This window comes from Theobroma cacao, chromosome 4, assembly GCF_000208745.1.
Source record: "Theobroma cacao cultivar B97-61/B2 chromosome 4, Criollo_cocoa_genome_V2, whole genome shotgun sequence".
NCBI lineage: Eukaryota > Viridiplantae > Streptophyta > Magnoliopsida > Malvales > Malvaceae > Theobroma > Theobroma cacao.
This window is the reverse complement of record NC_030853.1, coordinates 30,741,476-30,757,721: the sequence shown is the minus strand read 5'-3', so window position 1 is coordinate 30,757,721 and position 16,246 is coordinate 30,741,476. Positions and strand designations below refer to the sequence as shown.

At 35.1% G+C, this 16,246-nt stretch overlaps 1 protein-coding gene across 1 annotated transcript; it reads left to right on the top strand.

Annotated features, from left to right (window-relative positions):
• Positions 4,744–6,881, top strand: LOC18603534 (protein DETOXIFICATION 55). Its single transcript, XM_018118692.1, has 2 exons — positions 4,744–4,964; positions 5,076–6,881. The coding sequence occupies exons 1-2, from the start codon at positions 4,917–4,919 to the stop codon at positions 6,549–6,551; spliced, it is 1,524 nt and encodes a 507-aa protein (XP_017974181.1). The 5' UTR covers positions 4,744–4,916; the 3' UTR covers positions 6,552–6,881.

Here is a 16,246-nt window from a genome sequence, read left to right as displayed (position 1 = left end):
AGCTTAAGTGAGCACACGATCATACTACGAGGAATAATGTATACTTTATCCACTTTTCAGTTTTAGTCCGTTTCAACATTATATCTACTTTTTTTGAACACTTACGACTCTTATTTTTTATAAATATTTTTTTATTTCGAAAAACCCATAGAATATTTGGATATGACAATTAGAGTCCCTCGTAGATTGAATTCATTCTATTTGTATCCACTCCTAAGCAGTTCATATTCCCTAATGCAAACTGTCTATTTTTGCCATGACGTGAAGGAAAAATTTCCACTCCAAGTGCCTAAAAAGACTTTAGGATTATGTCCAATCACTCACATGTTTCCTGTTCCCAACATTGCCCTCTTTCACATGACAAACTTTCCAATTTCTCCATCAATAAGCCATGTTCATCTCGTAGACTTCCCAAACTTTTGCATTGGATGTTTAGCTTGATGAGGGTCATTTTCCTTTTTACTAATTCTTCATCACCATGGCTTTTTTTATAACTTTACTACCAGGCCTGATTTTGTGCGAATACCATGCTTTTTTGGTATGCTTTGATGCTGTTTATTGCAGGATTAGTTTTTATTCGAACTTCTGTATCATTTTGTGATATTTAATATATCTATTTGATTTATTCAAAAAATCATTAATGAGAATGTTAGGTCGAACATCATCATATAATATTATAATGTGTTTAGTTGGTTTAGAAGACCACATCTATGTATGTAAAGATGCAAATGAGATTGCCTATCTCTATAATTTAGCAATTGGCTTTAATTGATCTTTTGACCCCCCCTTTATTTCTTTTTCCTTTTCTTTGGTTGATCTGCTGAGACATTGAGGCACTTAAAATATACATATTCTTGAAAGCAATGCTTCAACAAACAATCGTTAATATTGTTGGGATTATGCATCCAAGAGAAAATTTTGGACCCATGAAATCGTTTTCGAAACCCTAATTAACTAATTATTTTATTAATAAAGATAGTATCACTATGTACTGTTATCGATACATATTCGAAAATCTTACATTAAAATTTCATCACGTGTAATTATAGGATAAATTAAAATATTAAAATAAGGTGAAAAATAAGAATCAAAGTCGATTAATTATTTCAAAAGATTCCTTTCAGCAGTATTAATCTGAGTCGACGTACCCTAAGAGACTTTTTCTTAAAAAAACCTTCCTTAATCCACTGTCAATCAGGGAATATGAGAAGTCCAAAAAGAAACTAAGGCAATTAAGCCACTTTATGTACCACGATCTCTGTTTTGAAAACAACAAAAGCTCTTTCCATACATGCACATATATATATAGTCCTAGCTAGGGAGCAGGGGGATACGGTCAAAATTCTTGTAGCACAACAATATCTTGCCTTCTTGACACACAAAGATCCGCCTGTAGAAATTGCAATATGTTTGTGAACAGACCAGGCAATGTGGACAATCTAGGTGAAAGAGATTCTCTCCACTATGATTTTCCATCATATTAGGGTTTAAATAGACGAAAAGCAAGTTGACTAACGTGAACAAAAAGGTATTAAGTGCTATATCTAATAAGAAACGTCAAACTCAAGGGCCCCCCATCATGGATTATTACCCTAACAATGTCAAAATCTTTGGCTTTGTTAAATCTTTTAATAATATTTTAAGAGAGACAAACTCGTTCGTTTATAGATTCATTAAAGTTAAAATCTTACCATGAGTAACTTTTTCGATTTTCCCAATCTCTTTTTAGCCACTCTCTCAACTTTGATTTTGAACTTAGGACTCTTACTAACCCTAGCATTTCCACCAGATTTTGTATTTAGCTTCTCTAGTATACATCTGTGCTTTTCGACCTAAAAGAGATTGTGCAAGCAAAGCATCCAACAGACCTTTGTGGGTCACGGAAGAATGGTACCCCAAATGTCAACACTGGTGTGTGAGAGAGTATAATGGAGTAAGTGCTTGAGCTTTTAGACTGAGATAATGAGATCTGTAATCTGATTGGTTTCTGATGACTTTTCCCACATGAATTTATCAAAACAACCGAAATGGGATCTCTACTTTGAAAACCATTCGTGGAATTTGTGGAAAGAAGAGTACTCTCCTTTGGCACTATGCCAATTCCCCACCTCAACAATCAAAAAGAGAGAAAGTTTTGTCGATTTGTTCGAGTTCTTGCATACAAAGAAAATAAGCAAATAAAAGTCTCATCTTCTCACTTAATGTTTAGTTTAATCTTTTTTTTTTTATAATTTTACATCAGATATCGAACTAAACATGTGACTGTAAAATTATAAAAGAAAAAAAATCAAACAGGACTCCAAACACAGACAAAAAATTTATGTCAAAGCCATGTACTTATTGGACCAAAGACATAGCACCATGGTAATAACAAAAGGTGATCAAAGCCACATTAATTGAGGATGTGACCTTTGGATTCGTTCCCTTCTAACAACCAGGTCCCTCTCATCAACCCCCCCACACAATATCTGTTTGCATGACATTGGCTAAGGAAGGTACGAAATCCCATCCTCGACAGGGAGCAAAAAAAAAAAAAAGGAAAAAACAAAGCTTGATTGAAAATTGAAATGCATTTTGTCGACAGGATTACCTGAAGTGGGTGAAATAATAATTGTCGATTTGAGGATTGATTCCTTTTAAGCCATTTGGTGTAACTAGATAGCACATGCATGGTTTCGTCCAAGTGTGACAATCGACTGTATTCCTTATAGTTAGTGTTTGATCAATTCCTTCATATCAGTGGCTACACCTCATGCATATGGGGCGAGAAGAAAGCTTTCTTTTCTAAGCATTAATTGGGAGAGAAAGCTAGATTGGAGAATAGTGAAACCTTGGAGAAAATATCTAGGGGAAAGCTTGGCCTTTTTTCCCATTAGGAATTAGGTCTTGGTAGTACGTAGAAACGTTTGAAAAGAAAGGAAACCTCTTATTTTCAGAGAGTGGTTTTAGCATTACTTTGAACCTGAGAGAAGCTTTTCCAGAGAGTTCTAGTCTTATAGGAGACTATACATTTTTGACAATTGCAGCAGAGAACCTAAAGAAAATAATGGGATCAAGTATAAAAACAAGGGATTGTGCAAATCCTGGATACCGATTAGGTACAACTTCGGTTAACAAAAGACCTAATTTTTGACAAGTTTACCGACCAATTTATTTACAATCCGATAAACATGTTATGTTTTTCAACTGATCATTGTGCAGGACAAAGAAACATCATTAAATTACTCCAAAATTGAAAACAAATTTTATGAAACAAATAGTAGTTGGTCCTATTCTTTAATTTTTGTTTTCGGAGAGTGGTTTTAGCATTACTTTGAACCTGAGAGAATAAGCTTTTCTAGAGAGTTCTAGTCCAACAGGACACTGTGCATCTTTGACAATAGGAGCAGAAGATAAATTGATGAGTACTGGTTTAATCTTTCTCTCCTATAAAAACAAGGGATTCTATGAATATGGGGCCCAAGGAGACACAATTTCGATTAACGAAGAATGTCATTCTTGACAAGTTCATCAGCCAATTCATTTACAGTTTGAAAAATATATTAATAGAATAATCCATTTAAATTTTTTAAAATATCAATTAAAGTATAAAAGAAGATTAACAAGAGTTGTGTTTGGTTTTCCATATAGCTATAGCACGCGTAATGATTTTTTTAAAGAAGAGAATGAAGGGTTTAAGAGAAGAGGGAAAAAATAAGGGGGGAGGGGGGGGGGATGATATAGAAAGGAGGGTTGTTGTAGTACCTTTAAAAGACAAGGGGCGTGCTCCAATTGGGAACGTGGAAGGTTTAAGGTCCTTTGGTTTTGGATGCATCGAAAGATACTTGGGGGAAACATGTGGGAAAAGAGCCTTTTGCTTCCAATACAAACTAATTTCTTTATTTTTATTTTTCGTACTCTGTTTCTTGATGTGGACGCAGAACCACAACCCCTCTTGATCCTTCTTTTCAAGGCCCTAGCGATAATGGACATTGACAAGATGACCTGATACCAACAATGGAAGGATATTATCTTGATACAATCCCCGCCCCCCATTTCTGCCCCCAAAGGTTCCCACTAATCTTAATAGCTTTCTTGAAAGTAATTAAAAACGCATTTCCAAGCTTCTTCTTTCACGTATAGTCATGTGCAAATACCATTCGAATTGTCTTGAAATAGCAAGAACTTGCTATGGAATAGGACCCAACAAAAAAGGGTTAAGGGGCAGAGGGAAAGATGAATTCGCATGCATGGCTAAGCAGGTGATTAACATTAACGGAAGCTTTTGGGGGGTTGAGGACGACATAATGGGGGAGAATGGAACTATATCCAATAGAACACACCTATGTGGTGATAAGCCATGACAGCCACCAATTGTTTTTCAATTATCTCACGTGCAGATAGATTCGGGTAAACTTAACAGTCCTGCATGAATTTTCCGGGATGGAAAGTGGATATGTTTCCATTTTCTAGGGAAAACGACAAACGTGATTGGAACAGTACTGGCTCGGGAACATGCTGCTATATATCGCACGGTTAAAATAAGGTTTATCAATGCATGTTTTACATCACCATTGACTACACAATTGCAGTATGCGACTGTACCTTTGTTTATGCGCTTTTAAGGCAGAGCAAATGCTATACAAACACTCAACAATCCGTGCTCTGCCCCACTCTCTCCCCACACCACCTTATAAAAGGCTCTTTCCCCATACATTTCTCCCACTCAAATTGACATCTCTCTCTCTCTCTCTCTCTCTCTCTCTCTCTCTCTCTCTCTCTCTCTCTCAGTTTCCTCATTTTCTCTTTCTTACTCACTTTTTCACTCGTATGTGTTTGCTTCGCCAGCAAAGAGTGATCAGCCATATTGCCCTCTATATACTCGGATCACACACAGCAAACAAGAAAACAAGCAGCAGGAGAAAGAAAATAAAGATATGGTTAAAGCAATGGAATCTCATCAAAAGTGCCCGACAATGCCAGAGGTATAAAATCTTTGACAATCCTGCATAGAGTCTTCTCAATACCACTAGAAGAAGGATTTTTTTTTTGTCATTCTAACGGAGAGCTTGATTTTTGTGTTTCCTGTCTATTAGGTGATGGAGGAGCTAAAGAGAATAACTGATATAGGCTTCCCCATAGCGGCTATGAGCTTGGTGGGATATCTTAGGAACATGATCTTAGTTGTGTGCATGGGAAGGCTGGGCAGCCTCGAGCTTGCTGGTGGGTCCTTAGCTATCGGTTTCACAAACATCAGTGGCTACTCAGTCTTATCAGGCCTTGCCACGGGCATGGAGTCCCTTTGCAGCCAAGCTTTTGGTTCAAGAAATCTAACGGTGGCATCTCTCACTTTGCAAAGAACCATTCTAATGCTACTACTTACTTCAATACCTATTGGCTTGATCTGGTTTAACCTTGAACCTCTCATGCTTAGCATCAATCAAAACCCTGATATAACCAAAGTTGCAAGCCTTTACTGCCGGTACGCAATCCCGGATCTCATAGCGAACAGCCTTCTTCACCCTCTACGTATTTACTTGCGGAGCAAAGGGACAACTTGGCCTTTAATGTGGTCCACGTTGTTTTCAACCATTTGTCATCTCCCTATCACAATCCTCTTATCCTTCACTTTACGTCTAGGCGTCCCTGGAATAGCAATTTCCACCTTCATCACCAATTTCAACACCCTTTTCTTCCTTCTTTGTTACATGTTCTACACTCGCAGTAGTACTCGTACCCCAGAGGAGAACTCATCGCTACGCACGCCATTGTCACCACCACCATTATTTCCACCTTCTTCAGCTGCTCTATTATGGGAAGAATGGGGAGTTCTACTTCGACTGGCAATACCAAGCTGCATTGCCGTTTGCTTAGAGTGGTGGTGGTACGAGTTTATGACAATTCTAGCAGGGTATTTATCTAACCCCCGCGTCGCTCTGGCAACATCAGCTATAGTGATACAAACAACTTCTCTCATGTACACATTGCCAACAGCACTCAGCGCATCCGCCTCAACCCGCGTCGGCAATGAGCTCGGAGCAGGGAGGCCGAGCAGGGCACGGCTGGCTACGGTGGTAGCCATAGGGCTAGCCCTGTTGACCTCGTTTTTTGGATTGTTATTGACCATATTGGGCAGAGAAGCATGGGGACGAATTTTCACCACTGATAATGAGGTTCTTGAGCTAACCATGATTGTACTACCCATAATTGGATTATGTGAGCTAGCAAATTGCCCACAGACCACAAGTTGTGGGATTCTTAGAGGAAGTGCTAGGCCCGGGATTGGGGCAACCATAAACTTTTACTCGTTTTACTTGGTAGGTGCGCCATTGGCAATAGTCCTAGGCTTTGCTTGGGGACTAGGGTTCGTGGGGCTCTGTTACGGGCTGCTAGCTGCTCAGATTGCATGCGTAGTCTCCATCTTAACAGTGGTGTTCAAGACTGATTGGGAGAGAGAGTCGTTGAAGGCCAAGGACTTGGTGGGCAAATGTAACCATTTCCCACATGCAGACCAAACAGTGAAGTGTGAAGAAGGGGTCGCATTTCTCAAAGGAATGGATCCTGAAAAGTGATAAGAGAAAAATTTTTGTGGATCAAGGAAACATACACAAAAATACGCCGATTTAACAGGACAAGTTCAAACTACACTTTTCCATCTTCATTATTATGTCCAACTCATGTTATACGTTTACCTCTTTGTTTTGTCTTTTCTTCTTTCTCTGTCCCCACTAATCTCTTTTTTTAAAGTTCAGTTCCCTACTGATCTTCGGCCTCTAGACCATGCAACTTTGTATATCAATTAATGCTGATTATGAGAACAGAAATATCAGTATGTTAGCTAGATAGATTACGCATGGGATTGCTGCAACCATATATGAACTCTTGTTCAATTTCTCTTCGCATCACATTCTCTTTCTCTTTTCTGCTCTTTTCCAGATTTTCCATGGTAATCATACTTAACCAATAAGGGTACTGAAATTTTCCATCTTTGTGAAAAGCAGAAAATATAACCAAAAAAAGGGTACTTGCAATCACTATTAATAGTACAGATAATCCAAAATGATTAGGAGAAGTTTGTTAACCCAGTGATGAAACTACAGAGCCTTTTCTCCTTTCCAGGATTATATTCCTCCAAAATCTTTCCGTATACAAGAACAAATTAATAAGCTTAAACCCCCCAAGAGCTCAACCCTGATAGGCTGACACCGAAATAGCAAACCACCTAGCCAGGGGGCCTAACATCAGAATGAACAGTGAAGTCCCCTGTCATTCGCTGGCACTCATGTGCAGCATGTGCGTGTCTGGTCAGGTTGGACATGTGAGCTCACCCAGTACATAGAAACAGTATTCTTCGCTATATCAAACAACAAGAACTTAAACATCAATGTCTACACTGCTTTTTAATCTGCAGAACGGAAAATTTTTCACCTCATTGCATGATCAATGCCGCGCCCTAAACAATGGTAGAAATTGTAGACTAGGCTTATTCTCTCACAAATTTTAGCTTTCCTGCATGCTAAAAAAGTTGTCTTAAAAGAATTGCTACCTTTAAGACTTTGGTAAATCAGTGGTCCTCACGGGACTATATTGAACAGCACACTTTCTCTTACTGGCGATTTGTTAATTGGTTTTTTACATTGATTTCTTCTGGTTCAAACTCCATGTATCAGAAACTCTCAAACTGTCAAAAGGTTGGTCTGCTTCATGACCATACACTGAATCCAGCTACCATGTTCGGATTATCATGTTATTTGAACAACCTACTATATAAAATTAGACTGAAGATTCTTGTTAGTTGAAGCAGGAAAACTTTATGCCACCTAATTTTCTCCTTTTTTTCCTCTTTTGAATCCAAGGAATTTTATGCGTGGTCCAACATTTCTGCTGAAGAGGAAAAAAAAAAAGGGGGGGTCGTGATCATGACCATGAAGAATCAGCACCGTGTGGGAGGGTAGTTGTAAAAGATCTCTGTCGACAAAACTTGCTACAAGGTAGAATGTTTCAAAATTTAAAAGCACGAGTTCGAATCAGCTCCTCCGTTAACCATGGTTCTTGCCCTCTGATTTGCAGCAAGATTGCGTGACAGAAGATTCAAAGCCGGCGGTCCAATGGAAAAAAAAAAAAAAGAACAAACCAGTACCATAATGTTGAAGTTAATGACACCCAAAGCATATCAACCTCTCAAAACCTTACTATTTCACAATGATACTGATATGACTTCACAAGAATTTGTCCGTCCAATCCAAATATCCTTTTCAATAATGAAGTTGGAAACCATCGCTTTTTCTCGGCCATTTCTACAGCTAATGAAAATGACTTCCGTTGCTGAAACCATATGGATAATGATTGTATGCAAAACACCATAAGCAAAAATATGATTAAAAAGAAACAAGAACAAGAGTTCCACTGTAATTATTTTGTCATGCCCCTTCATAATTTTGTTTGTATTGCTTGCTTTCCGGACATTTGTGCTTGTCTTTTCTCATCTTAACCCGAATCAAACTGGCTCGTTTTTGAAATTGAGATTCTGGTACGAAACAGTAGCACAGATACTGCCTACAGGTTCTTGTCCAAATAATGAAAAAGCAAGTTCACGTTGGCTTGCCTAAGGGACCAGGGTGACCAGGCTCGAGCTTGGCAATGGAATTCAGGGATATAAAACTATCACATCGAGGAGATAACGTGACGGTGTTTCCTTCATTTGTTGCAGATGGACCACCAACTTTTGCAGAATCAAGTTTTACTTGCATGGTTCATGACGTATTGTGCATGGCATCTGAAAATGACATCATATTAAACACCCAATACCTTCTCCTCCCCTCTGCCAAAACACCCAATACCTTCTTCCCCCCTCTGGCAAAAAAAAAAACAAGGAAAAAATTAAAGAAATTGGGTTAGAAAACTTTATTTCAAGCAAAGGGAAGGCAGCAGCTTTTCTTAATTTTGTTCTGATACAAGAGCCACGCATTAGACCAAATACTAGCCTCCAATTCTTGAAAAGTACAAACATGGTGAAAAAGTGAAACCAAAGGAAAAAGCTAAGGTATAGTGGAAAATTTGAATCTTGGGTGTGGTGTGAAATTTTCCTCTTATTTATCCATCCTAGATAGTCCTACCAAACTCTTCAAAGAATATTTTGTCACTATCTCTATTTTATAAGGTTAGAAAAAGAGAAAAGGAACATTTTAAATATGCTTGGAACAAGATGCTCTTTTCCTAACGGAATCAATTGATCATGCAAGCAAGAGCTAGCATTGTCATGGAAACTAATTTCGTCTACGGAAAACAGGATGTGATGATGCTAGTGACTGAGAGATGCTTGTTGATGAAAATGATTTTGACATTGACTTGAACTGATCAATTACACTAAACCGTTTTGGCGGATGAAGATGATTTGGTATGGTCCCGGATTAAAGACAGTGGCGGCCGAACTGGAAAACTGACGAATGTATCACTTTCTGTTTTGCCTACCTTGTTTCCATGTGTGGATAAAAGATCACATCAACGCTTTCTCTACTCTTCCCCCTCTACTCACACTGCAATCTTGGGGTGAAGTCCTAAATTTTCAAAGATGATCTGCTTCTCCCATCTATTTACATGTAACAGCATGTGTAGCTGCAACTTGCAAGCTGCATGTTGATCAAGTTGAGATTCCCTTGGGAAAGGTGATTGGAACAATTGAGGTGATATGGAGCAGACAAAAAACAGTACTGGGGTTGGCTAACTTTTGCATGGTGCGGGGACGCAGTGGAGATTGGACTACATAGGTACGGTCGTTTACCAGTGCTTAGGATTAGGAAGACTTAGAAGCTATAGCTCTACACCGGGAGGCGAGGTCTGGTCCAAGTCCAACAATGCACCATTAGGTAAAAGAAAGCGACAGACAACCAGAGAATCTGCAAAGGATATTTCTCAAGTCACCATCCAACTCCCCCCAAGAGAAATTAATATCCCCAAAAAGGAAGGCAATTCGGGGGATCATTTTTATCCAACTTTTAGATTTTCTTCAAGTGGATTTGTGGGGAATTGCATTTGCAAGGCCTAATTACCTGCATGCATGGACTAGCACATGTCTGTCTGTAATCTTTGTACAATCGTTTCTTTTACATAAATCCATCTCTCTCTCCTTGTGAGGCATCTGCTGAAATTGAATTGAAGATTCTGAGATCAGGCTTTTGAGATGGCGACGTGATGAAAAACATTGGGTTTTTCTTTTTCCAAGCTAGAAGCCAAGCCAAGGAGACAGGGAAAGAGAGAACGTGGGAAATGCGAGATTGACCATGGAAATTGGAAAAAAAAGAAAAACCAAAAACCCATTTTCGTTTCTTGGGTTTGGTAGGGATGGAAAATGTGCTCTTCTTGCTTCAGATGGGATAGTTGCTGCCTTGTGCAACATGGTAAAAAGGGTATATGCTCTCTCACTGTAAGAGGCTTCCACGACCCCTAAACTGATAAACCACTTCGTAAACAAAACTGAAAGTGACGGCTTACTCCCCTTTTGCTTTCTGTCCCCCTGATGCAACAGACTACGTTGTTGTTGTTTTATCCTTTATTCTCCCCGGTGTTAGTGCTAGTGTGCTTTCATCAAAAAGTAAAAATGGAAAGTGAGGTCTCACTGACCCCAAAAAGGACGAAAATCAGGGCCTTGATGGTGATTGTTTCCTTCCAATCTAGTACAGTTTTTAGCTATAGTTGACCCCATACTTTCATCTTTTGATACAAAACTAATTGCAATTTAAGGAGATCAAAAACTATATCTTCTTAACTTTCTCAAGCCTCTTTGCAGGACTCTCTGCGACTATAGCAAAGAGTTATAAACTTTTTTTTTTAGAGACTTGATCAGATTCGACCATGGATTGAATTTCAAATATTGTACTTATCTTTAATTAATTGGTAATGACTTCAAATTATCTTTATCAGTATGATATTACAGCACTCTATCATGTCCCATAGATTACATGAATTTAACTATTCTTTTAAGACAATTGCTCCATATTATGTCATACTACAATGGCATACTGCCCATTGTATCCATTGACTAGTCTTTCATCTCACAAATTTTGAAAAGTAAAACAAGTGCGGCAGAAAAGGAACAAAGGAATTGGAATTGGGTTGGGCCAGGTGCAGAATTGCTTGAGGGCTTGGGCAAGAAACCACTGCTTTGGATACTCACTGAAAGCATTCATGGGCCTTAAAAGCCCATTAAGAAATGGGCTTACCTTTGTGGTCCATGAATCTACATTGACATTTTGGGCTATACTTAATCAAGAAATGGGCTCATCCAACAAATTAATTAAAGTTTAAGGTTTAGAGTTTATCGTGTGCTTATCTCCGAAAAATTGATAAAATTTATCTTTACTAAAAAAAAAAAGGAAAACAGAAGTTGATGTGGATTTGCACATTTAAAGATTTATTAGCTACATTACAAGATGTTATTTCAACAATGGAGGAAGATAAAACATCAAATCAAGGGAATCCTTCTTTTTATTTTTGGAAATGGGAATAATCATTTAAAGATTAAATTAAGGGAATTCTCTTGTCAAAGATTAAATTAAAGTTATTCTTGAATCTTTACCTAACAATTTATACTTTTACAAGGGAAAAAAAGTAATTATTTAATATGATGCATCAAATTAACACTAGCTTCTATTGTTCTCTTAATTAAATTTCATAAAGGATAATTTTTTTGAATAACTCTTTTGTAGTTGCTATTGTTTTAGATTTGCCTATATATAGGTTAATTCATCCTTATATTTCTGATATTTCGATTAATGATTTTAAGTACGTTTACTTATGATGGTTCTGGAATTCATAAATACGATCCGATTGACCCATTTAAGTAATTAGTGAATTCGAATTTTGAAAGACATAAACTGAAATTTATAAGATAAAAAAATAGTAAAATGTTTATGCATTAATGGAAAGATTAAAGCCTTGTCTCATGATTTACATGGGGTTTATACAAACCTTTTTTTTTTTCTTATTTTAAAGGCACTAGCACCTTCTTTAGGATTCATAAATCCCAATGGAATTGATTCCATGTAGTGAATCACAAAGTTAATCAACCCTAATTATTAATCTTTATATGGTACTTTATTTCTTGAAAAATGCCCCCAACAACCCTAATTATTTATCTTTTTCTTTCTCAAACATCTCCATCACTTTTTTTTTTTTAAGTTTGTTCCCAAATCCCCATCTTTATGTTCCTTTTTAGTTCCAACGCAAGTATCTTAGACAATTTCTTGCCAAGTCGCCATCACCCCAAGGACTTGTTTGTTTCTTCTCTTGTTTGCTTTGCTTCAAACCCTATTACAAAAGATTGAATGCAATTAAGAATTACATGCAATGCATTATCAATCTACATATACAGCGTCGAACCGAAGGTGGTGACGAGAGTTAACAGTCACCAACCCTCAAATTTTAATTTTTATTTTAAATCAAATCATTAATAAGATTCATGACTTTTTATAATTATCTTTTAATCATTTTTTATGTAGAATTTTGAATCTGTCACTATACATATACACACTATCACTTAAACATTCAAAATTTTTTTTTAATTTTTAAATTTATATATTAATAAAATAATAATGTATCAAATATAAACTCTAATTTAAAACGATCCGTGTTGTCCACTGGGACAAGTCATGTCAACTTCAAGAATGGGCCATGATTCCATTGATTTGGTTTCTGCCATGGGAGCCCCCACGCTCTATCATTCTCAAGCATGCAAACGAGGCCCGAAAGCGCTTCCATGATTCAATCCCTCCAAGCAAAATTGTCAATCAAGGATGGGACCCGACTGACTTTGTTAGTTGCAAGTAAAAAATTTGGACCTCCAAGGCAAACAATTCCATTTGTTTCCCCTTTGTCTTATTTTGAAAGTGAATTAATAATAAATAAATAAATAAATTCCCCCATTGTTTTCCCTTTGTCTTATCTTTTAAGTGCATGAATGGAAATATAACAAATAAATAAATAATAATAAAGAAATAGGACATAGTAACAGTTCTCTTTCTCATCTTAAAGTGCATGAATGAAGCTAAATATTCAAAAAAAAAAAAGAAAGAAAGAGAGAATCATGTTATATTATTGGAATTTTTAAAAGCAAGAATGAAATATTTGGTAGACTTTGCATTATGCTTATTTTGTCATTATCATGCTTATAAATTTATCTTTATTATTATATATAAATCTAAAATATTTGAGTAGATTTCTTTACATGGTCACTTTATTCATTGAACTTCAATTTATCCTAATTTGATCATTGACTTTTTAAATCGTGCCCAATATAGTTAGCTTTAAACAAAATCGATTGAAATTAACGATGAAATAATGATATAGTAATTATTCAAATAGTTATGTTATTTAAAAAATTATTTTTTTCCCATTCTTTTCCTAGATTTTTCATTTTAACAAAATCGAGAAACAAAAAAAAACAAATCACAAAAATAAATTAACATAAAATTTTCTAAATGACGTGATTGTTCACTCGGCTGTTATTATATTACTATTTTATAATTTATTTAGATGAAATCCTTTATGATATAGATTTTAAAAATTTAATAATTAAACTGAGACAAATTAAAGTTTGGGGACATAAATTTAATGACTATCTATGAAATTTAATCATTTATACCTTTCTTTATGAAAATTAGTCTTGGAACTTAAAACCAGCAACAAGTAGTTGTTGGGGGTGATTGATTGTTTTCTCATAGTATATTTATAATCATTAAATCAAATGGTACAAAGCAAGTCAAACAAATGTTACGAGGATCCTATGAATGTTTATGATTCATTAATTTCATTTATGTACCTACCATTATTTGTTGGATTAAATGTAGGCAATGGCCTACCAATTTAATGAAGGTAAAGAGATTTATAGGATTTTATCTTCCTTTTTGCCTGGAATAATCTAAAGTTTATGTTTCAACTGTCAATATATTTGTTTTGGTTTAATCTGTTATAAAAAACAATAATTTCCTCGATAAGTTAATCCCTTTTCAAAATCCTAAAATTCTAATTTGTTGTCTAATTACACTCACATATATTTTTGTTATTTTTTTACTTTTGTGAAAATTAAAATCAGAATTTTGATTTTGATGTATTTTGTATTAATATTTAATTTTTTATGAAATATTTAATGCTTTTTAATGTCTAAAATTAATAAAAAAATTGTGAAAATTAAATTTATAATATAAAAAAGTAAAAATGTTAGATATTTATTTAATAAGGAAAAAGTAATCAGAAGGATTAATTAAGAGCATTAATAATTGATGACAATAAGATTAATTACGGCGGGACAGGTGGCAGGCCGTGCCATTCTGTAGGGGCGCCGGCTTTTTCGTAAAGAATCTCTGTACTGCCAAAACCCCCAAAGAAATTAAAAAAAATAATGATGAGATCGGACGGTGGAGATTAGGCTGTAGCAACATCCAACGGCTTGACACGTCTTTCTGTTCCTAAATAGTACCCACCTGGCAAAAAGCAGCCCCATCTTCAGAGCCATAACGCATTAGCGTCCCACAATGCATATCTTTTCTTCACTTTTTTCAAACTTACTTTTTTTCCTCTTTCATTTTGAGAACTCTATCTGTGTGGTGTAAATTTAAATTTCATGGCAAATCATATTAAAATTTATTTAATTATTTATTGATATGAGATTTTTTATAAAAAAATATTAAAATTGAAATAAAATCGAATGAAGATGATTTTCTTCTCTATGTGTATAAGGATCAGATAACGAAAATTTTACACAATTAAGTGAAATAAAATATTTATAAATCTCATATTAATAAAAAATTGTAGAGATCTCGACTTTATATAAGTAAAGATCTTCTTTTTGAGTTAAAAATATAAATATGTATGTATCTTGACGTTGTATCAATTATTGAAAACAATTAATTATATTAGACAATGGATGATAATCTTTGCAGTAACTAGACATTTATGGAATAATTAATAATTACTCAACCCGAAAAGAAAAAGAAAAAAGAAAAAAGAAAGAAAGAAAGAGTTTGATGTGCATGTATATTAACATTTGTCATTAGCCAATCATGCAAAACTTAAGATAATGCTGTAAATCAATTATTTGATAAGCATATGAAAATGAAAGCATAAGATAGTGCACATATGAGATAGATTTCATAGTTTTCTTGTAGGCAGTTCCTTGTCTAATGTCAAAATAATGTGTTGCTTTTTGATAGGTTTAGGTTTAAAAAATGGATTGGAAAATTTGGAATTCATTGAAAGGCATATGCATGCCATGATTACTTAGGAATATACAAGAAGATTTTTTGCTATAAGCTTATCTTAAAAGCTATCAAATTATCGGGTTTATGATTAATTAATTAATTAAGCTGTCATCAATATTTTAATCCAAAGTTGAATAAATAAATTAAATTAAAGGCATCTCTTTTTTGGCCAGGGAAAATGAAGTGGGGTGGGGAAGATTGGAGAATTTCACCTAGATGGGTATGTTTGAATTGCATATATAAATAAATATATATATATATATATATGCTTTGTTCTTTCTTGTCCTACTCCCAAAAATAAATTAAAAAATCACATCATTTGGTAGTTCAGAAAATAAATACTTGAAAGGTAGCCCTTTAATGCTCCTTTCTTGTTTTTGCTAAGTGTTAGTTAATTTTAGGGTTTGTCTTGTTGCAATAATTTAGCTAGGCTGTATATATATAGATAGATAGATAGCTTATGGTTCTTCAATGGGCTTTGTTTTCCCTTTTCATTTTCTTTTTTGGTTTTTTTCTCTTGCATAAGAGCATCATTTTTGCAACAATATTAAGCCAAAGCATGGGCTATTGTTGTAAGTTTTAATCCAATTTGAGGTCTTCTTTTTTAATGTTAGGTGATGATATTCTGACACTATCCAAAGCTTTCAATTGTTATTTTCATACGTCTGACTGGGTTTTGTATAGGGTGGGTTTATGTTCATTTTTTTGTTCATTCGGTTCAATTTGAAAATTTCGAATATACAATTAACCCAACCCTCTTTAAAACAAAATAATTGAACTGATCGAATTATTTTGTGACCTTAAAAAGCACTAGGAGGGAGATGATTGCCATGGTCACACTGTTTATCTCGTCCAATGACCAAAGTTTGAGATTCACATGTATGTAAATGCAAATATATTTGACAAAAGCAAAATATATATATATATATATATATATTTAACATTCTAACAACTTAAAATTAAAAAAAAGGAAAAAAATAGAAACTTAAGTAATAAATAATAAACGTCCAAAC

Coding starts and splice junctions, on each gene's coding strand:
- LOC18603534 (XM_018118692.1), top strand. CDS start 4,917: ATGGTTAAAGCAATGGAATCTCATCAAAAGTGCCCGACAATGCCAGAG. Junction 4,965..5,075: donor AGTGCCCGACAATGCCAGAG/GTATAAAATCTT, acceptor CCTGTCTATTAG/GTGATGGAGGAGCTAAAGAG.